This window comes from Siphateles boraxobius, unplaced genomic scaffold, assembly GCF_051911475.1.
Source record: "Siphateles boraxobius isolate OS27281-9 unplaced genomic scaffold, OSU_SipBor_1 215, whole genome shotgun sequence".
In the NCBI taxonomy this organism is placed as follows: domain Eukaryota; kingdom Metazoa; phylum Chordata; class Actinopteri; order Cypriniformes; family Leuciscidae; genus Siphateles; species Siphateles boraxobius.
In genome coordinates, this window is record NW_027508828.1 from 182,501 (window position 1) to 190,000 (window position 7,500).

The window sequence follows — 7,500 nt, forward strand, 5'->3', positions numbered from 1 at the left end:
ACACCACATAGACACATAAACAACATTAAACGCTGGATTTTCACCACAGGGAGACTTTAATGTGTTTAACGTAGCATTTTCACTCTGTTAAAGTGTTAGTTCACTCAAAAAAGGTCGTCATTATCTGTCATCATTTACTCATGTTGTTCCAAACCCCAAGACACAAATGACCATATTTTAAATGAAATATGAGAGATTTCATGTATGTGTGAGCTTTTGTTGCTCTATGTATGTTAGCTGATCAATGTTTATAAGCCAAAATTATAGTATATCTGTTCATCTTGACATATCAAGATTCAAAATAAACCCCTATGGATTCATTTATATGGGTTCAAGTCCTTCTGGGAAGTAAAAAAGCCAGACAGCGTCGTATTCTCACTGACTTGAGCACACCATCATTTTACAATCTCTTTATGAAACATCAGTTTTGACTGAATAGACTTTCAATGGAGGGACAGAAATCTGGGTTTGAAACGAGGGCGAGTAAATGATGACAGAATTTTACATTTACATTACATTTATGAAATATCCCACCCTCATCCTTGCCTCACGTCCTGGAACAAATCCTTCCCTCGCGGGTCAAAATGACCCAAAGCCCTAAACAAATTTTTTTTTTTTTTGTCCAGAGAGCTTATTTTATGTCATTTTGATAATATTTTTTCTATTTTTTTTTATTACTAAATTACTATAAATTACTAGACTTAATAAATAAATAATAAATGAATAGTAATTTAAGCACATTCCTCACATTCTTTCGACTTAAATTCAAAAAAACTCACAATTTCATGCATAACCCTTTTAATTCAGCTCTAAATATCTTACATTGGGAGTGTTTGAGCTCTTGTGGAAATATAATAATATAAGATGATATTTCATGACTCTAGATGGGCTTATATCTCTATATGGAGTAAATGAGCTGTTCCTCTGGGTCCTAAAGTCAGTTTCTCTTCAGTGTGCGTTCAGACACACATGTAGACATTGTAAAATATTTTTTCGGTAAAGTAATTTTTAGGTTTTCCATGTGTACTGAAGCATTCCATTCATTCCTAAGGGAGTCAGATTGTCCCGTGAGGGAAGGATTTGTTAGTTTTTAAAATTTCAACCAAAAAACAACACAAAAAATGTGTATTCATGGTTCAAGTGTGACAAATGTCCTGGGGTCTTGCACCCCTTCTAATGAACAGTAAATTTTTTTAATTTTGAAAGGTCTGGACAGGAGTAAACTGATAAACCTGGCATATCTGCTGGGCAGCGATTACACCGAGGGGATCCCGGGAGTCGGCTTCGTCACAGGGATGGAGATCCTCAATGAGTTTCCAGGCGCTGGATTAGACCCGCTCCTTCAGCTCAGGTGGGAAACACACAACTGCGATCAAACACACACCTGCGAATCAAACACACACCTGCGTATCAAACACACACCTGCGAATCAAACACACACCTGCGATCAAACACACACCTGCGAATCAAACACACACCTGCGAATCAAACACACACCTGCGAATCAAACACACACCTGCGATCAAACACACACCTGCGAATCAAACACACACCTGCGAATCAAACACACACCTGCGAATCAAACACACACCTGCGAATCAAACACACACCTGCGTATCAAACACACACCTGCGATCAAACACACACCTGCGTATCAAACACACACCTGCGTATCAAACACACACCTGCGAATCAAACACACACCTGCGATCAAACACACACCTGCGTATCAAACACACACCTGCGAATCAAACACACACCTGCGTATCAAACACACACCTGCGATCAAACACACACCTGCGTATCAAACACACACCTGCGTATCAAACACACACCTGCGATCAAACACACACCTGCGTATCAAACACACACCTGCGAATCAAACACACACCTGCGAATCAAACACACACCTGCGAATCAAACACACACCTGCGTATCAAACACACACCTGCGTATCAAACACACACCTGCGTATCAAACACACACCTGCGAATCAAACACACACCTGCGTATCAAACACACACCTGCGTATCAAACACACACCTGCGTATCAAACACACACCTGCGAATCAAACACACACCTGCGAATCAAACACACACCTGCGTATCAAACACACACCTGCGATCAAACACACACCTGCGATCAAACACACACCTGCGAATCAAACACACACCTGCGAATCAAACACACACCTGCGATCAAACACACACCTGCGTATCAAACACACACCTGCGAATCAAACACACACCTGCGAATCAAACACACACCTGCGTATCAAACACACACCTGCGTATCAAACACACACCTGCGTATCAAACACACACCTGCGTATCAAACACACACCTGCGAATCAAACACACACCTGCGATCAAACACACACCTGCGTATCAAACACACACCTGCGAATCAAACACACACCTGCGTATCAAACACACACCTGCGATCAAACACACACCTGCGTATCAAACACACACCTGCGATCAAACACACACCTGCGTATCAAACACACACCTGCGATCAAACACACACATGCGGATCAAACACACACCTGCGATCAAACACACACCTGCGTATCAAACACACACCTGCGAATCAAACACACACCTGCGTATCAAACACACACCTGCGATCAAACACACACCTGCGAATCAAACACACACCTGCGAATCAAACACACACCTGCGAATCAAACACACACCTGCGTATCAAACACACACCTGCGAATCAAACACACACCTGCGAATCAAACACACACCTGCGAATCAAACACACACCTGCGAATCAAACACACACCTGCGAATCAAATACACACGTGCGATCAAACACACACCTGCATACACCTGCGTATCAAAACACACACCTGCAATCAAACACACACCTGCGAATCAAACACACACCTGCGTATCAAACACACACCTGCATATCAAACACACACCTGCGTATCAAACACACACCTGCGAATCAAACACACACCTGCGATCAAACACACACCTGCGAATCAAACACACACTTGGGTATCAAACACACACCTGCGTATCAAACACACACCTGCGTATCAAACACACACCTGCGTATCAAACACACACCTGCGTATCAAACACACACCTGCGAATCAAACACACACCTGCGAATCAAACACACACCCTCGTACACCTGCATATCAAACACACACCTGCGTATCAAACACACACCTGCGAATCAAACACACACCCTCGTACACCTGCATATCAAACACACACCTGCGAATCAAACACACACCCTCGTACACCTGCATATCAAATACACACGTGCGATCAAACACACACCTGCATACACCTGCGTATCAAAACACACACCTGCAATCAAACACACACCTGCGAATCAAACACACACCTGCGTATCAAACACACACCTGCGTATCAAACACACACCTGCGTATCAAACACACACCTGCGAATCAAACACACACCTGCGATCAAACACACACCTGCGTGTCAAACACACACTTGGGTATCAAACACACACCTGCGAATCAAACACACACCTGCGTATCAAACACACACCTGCGTATCAAACACACACCTGCGTATCAAACACACACCTGCGAATCAAACACACACCTGCGAATCAAACACACACCCTCGTACACCTGCATATCAAACACACACCTGCGTATCAAACACACACCTGCGAATCAAACACACACCCTCGTACACCTGCATATCAAACACACACCTGCGTATCAAACACACACCTGCGAATCAAACACACACCTGCGTATCAAACACACACCTGCGAATCAAACACACACCTGCGAATCAAACACACACCTGCGAATCAAACACACACCTGCGATCAAACACACACCTGCGATCAAACACACACCTGCGTACCAAACACACACCTGCGTATCAAACACACACCTGCGAATCAAACACACACCTGCGTATCAAACACACACCTGCGAATCAAACACACACCTGCGAATCAAACACACACCTGCGATCAAACACACACCTGCGATCAAACACACACCTGCGTACCAAACACACACCTGCGTATCAAACACACACCTGCGAATCAAACACACACCTGCGTATCAAACACACACCTGCGAATCAAACACACACCTGCGAATCAAACACACACCTGCGGATCAAACACACACCTGCGTATCAAACACACCTGCGTATCAAACACACACCAGCGAATCAAACACACACCTGCGAATCAAACACACACCTGCGAATCAAACACACACCTGCGATCAAACACACACATGCGAATCAAACACACACCTGCGTATCAAACACACACCTGCGAATCAAACACACACCTGCGTATCAAACACACACCTGCGATCAAACACACACCTGCGAATCAAACACACACCTGCGAATCAAACACACACCTGCGAATCAAACACACACCTGCGTATCAAACACACACCTGCGTATCAAACACACACCTGCGATCAAACACACACCTGCGAATCAAACACACACCTGCGAATCAAACACACACCTGCGTATCAAACACACACCTGCGATCAAACACACACCTGCGAATCAAACACACACCTGCGAATCAAACACACACCTTCGTATCAAACACACACCTGCGATCAAACACACACCTGCGTGTCAAACACACACCTGCGATCAAACACACACCTGCGTATCAAACACACACCTGCGAATCAAACACACACCTGCGTATCAAACACACACCTGCGATCAAACACACACCTGCGAATCAAACACACACCTGCGAATCAAACACACACCTTCGTATCAAACACACACCTGCGGATCAAACACACACCTGCGGATCAAACACACACCTGCGATCAAACACACACCTGCGGATCAAACACACACCTGCGATCAAACACACACCTGCGGATCAAACACACACCTGCGGATCAAACACACACCTGCGGATCAAACACACACCTGCGATCAAACACACACCTGCGAATCAAACACACACCTGCGAATCAAACACACACCTGCGAATCAAACACACACCTGCGAATCAAACACACACCTGCGTATCAAACACACACCTGCGAATCAAACACACACCTGCGATCAAACACACACCTGCGTATCAAACACACACCTGCGATCAAACACACACCTGCGATCAAACACACACCTGCGTATCAAACACACACCTGCGAATCAAACACACACCTGCGAATCAAACACACACCTGCGATCAAACACACACCTGCGATCAAACACACACCTGCGATCAAACACACACCTGCGTACCAGACACACACCTGCGTACCAGACACACACCTGCGTATCAAACACACACTTGCGTGTCAAACACACACCTGCGTGTCAAACACACACCTGCGTGTCAAACACACACCTGCGTGTCAAACACACACCTGCGTATCAAACACACACCTGCGAATCAAACACACACCTGCGTATCAAACACACACCTGCGAATCAAACACACACCTGCGAATCAAACACACACCTGCGTACCAGACACACACCTGCGTACCAGACACACACCTGCGTATCAAACACACACTTGCGTGTCAAACACACACCTGCGTGTCAAACACACACCTGCGTGTCAAACACACACCTGCGTATCAAACACACACCTGCGTATCAAACACACACCTGCGAATCAAACACACACCTGCGTATCAAACACACACCTGCGAATCAAACACACACCTGCGAATCAAACACACACCCTCGTACACCTGCATATCAAACACACACCTGCGAATCAAACACACACCTGCGAATCAAACACACACCTGCGAATCAAACACACACCTGCGAATCAAACACACACCTGCGAATCAAACACACACCTGCGTATCAAACACACACCTGCGATCAAACACACACCTGCGAATCAAACACACACCTGCGAATCAAACACACACCTTCGTATCAAACACACACCTGCGGATCAAACACACACCTGCGATCAAACACACACCTGCGGATCAAACACACACTGTCTCAACAGTCTTCCTCTTTACTGCCAGTTACAGCAGCAACTAAACATCAATGAACATCAGAAGAAATGTTGAAAAATTCAGAACAACTTCCTGAAATCAACCGTGTCTCCTGTAATCCATCAATCCGTGTTTCAAACGTCAAAAAAACAGCTGGAGAACAATAATGTCACGTAAAGCCAATAAATGACCATATAGCATGTTATTCAGCTAGAAAAATAAAACCGCATTCTATTAATTTTAACCTTTAATAATTACACCAGCTGACAGGTTTAACAGCTGATAGGCGGCTGCTTTCACTCTATGAAGAAGAGCGTCAAAGGTTTCTTTTTACAACGTGTTTTTGCAGCGGTGAGCATTTCAGCCAATCACAGTTGAGCATATGAATAGAACGGCCAATCAGAAGCATTTAAGTTGAAAGACTTTGCAAAAATAACTTGCTTTGTTGTTGCAACAACCACCACTTTTTTATATAGGAAGATTGTGTTTTTTTTATATAATTTTGTATTTTTTATGTCAAATATCATTGTGTTGTGTGTGTGTTTTCTGGTTGATATAGTGAATGGTGGGCTGAGGCTCAGGAAAATAAGAAAATGGCTGCCAATCCCAAAGACACAAAAGTCAAGAAGAAACTGAGGAATCTTCACCTTCATCCGGGTTTTCCCAACCCTTCCGTGGCTCAGGCGTACCTGCATCCCAGCGTCGACCAATCAGACGCCTCGTTCAGCTGGGGCCGCCCACACCTGGAGCTCATCAAAGAATATCCTTCATGCTACTCGCAGTCTGATAGTTGCATTTTAACACACGTTACGTTATGCATGTCTACATTTGATTTATTAGACAAAAATTGCGTTGGCGCTTGCAACACCAAGGTCATGGGTTCGACTCCCAGGGAAAGCAAGAACTGATAATAATGTACATGTGTAGCTTGAAATGCAATGCAAGGCGCTTTGGATAAAATTCATAAAAGTAAATGTTTCCGTCACAGTCGCTGATGTAAAGCACAAACTTCACTCATAGTGACTTTGCATACGATTATAAATACAATCACAATTAAACATCCACACAATACACTAACACTAATATCTAATCTAATAACCAACTTTTAACATTGGCACTATTGTTTAAAAACAGCAGAATATTTCCTTATCCAGTGTGACGTTCTGCTTGAGCCGCTTCGGATGGACGCGCAGAAAGACTGAAGAAACTCTACAGCCGGTGCTGAAACAGCTTCAGTCTCAACAGGTCCGCTGATAAAAACATTACATGTAATATAACAGTGAAATATTATTACACTTATTAAATCATAAATGTTTCTTGAGCATTAAATCATCATATTATAGTGATTTCTGAAGGATCATGTGACACTGAAGACTGGAGTAATGATGCTGAAATTCAGCTTTGATCACAGGAATAAATCACACTTTACTATATATTCACATAGAAAACAGCTGATTTACATTATAATAATTTCATAATTTTTACTGTATTTTTACTGTAATTTTTAATGAAATAAATG

The 7,500-nt window shown here is 43.6% G+C and overlaps 1 protein-coding gene across 4 annotated transcripts in view; it reads left to right on the top strand.

Annotated features, from left to right (window-relative positions):
- Positions 1-7,500, top strand: part of ercc5 (excision repair cross-complementation group 5) — a 25,238-nt gene that overhangs the window by 16,639 nt on the left and 1,099 nt on the right. For all 4 annotated transcript variants that reach the window (XM_077238010.1, XM_077238011.1, XM_077238012.1 and 1 more), the window contains 3 exons: positions 1,207-1,351; positions 6,541-6,741; positions 7,142-7,226. In XM_077238010.1, coding sequence (XP_077094125.1) covers positions 1,207-1,351; positions 6,541-6,741; positions 7,142-7,226 — 431 coding nt within the window. The remainder of the gene's footprint in view (positions 1-1,206; positions 1,352-6,540; positions 6,742-7,141; positions 7,227-7,500) is intronic.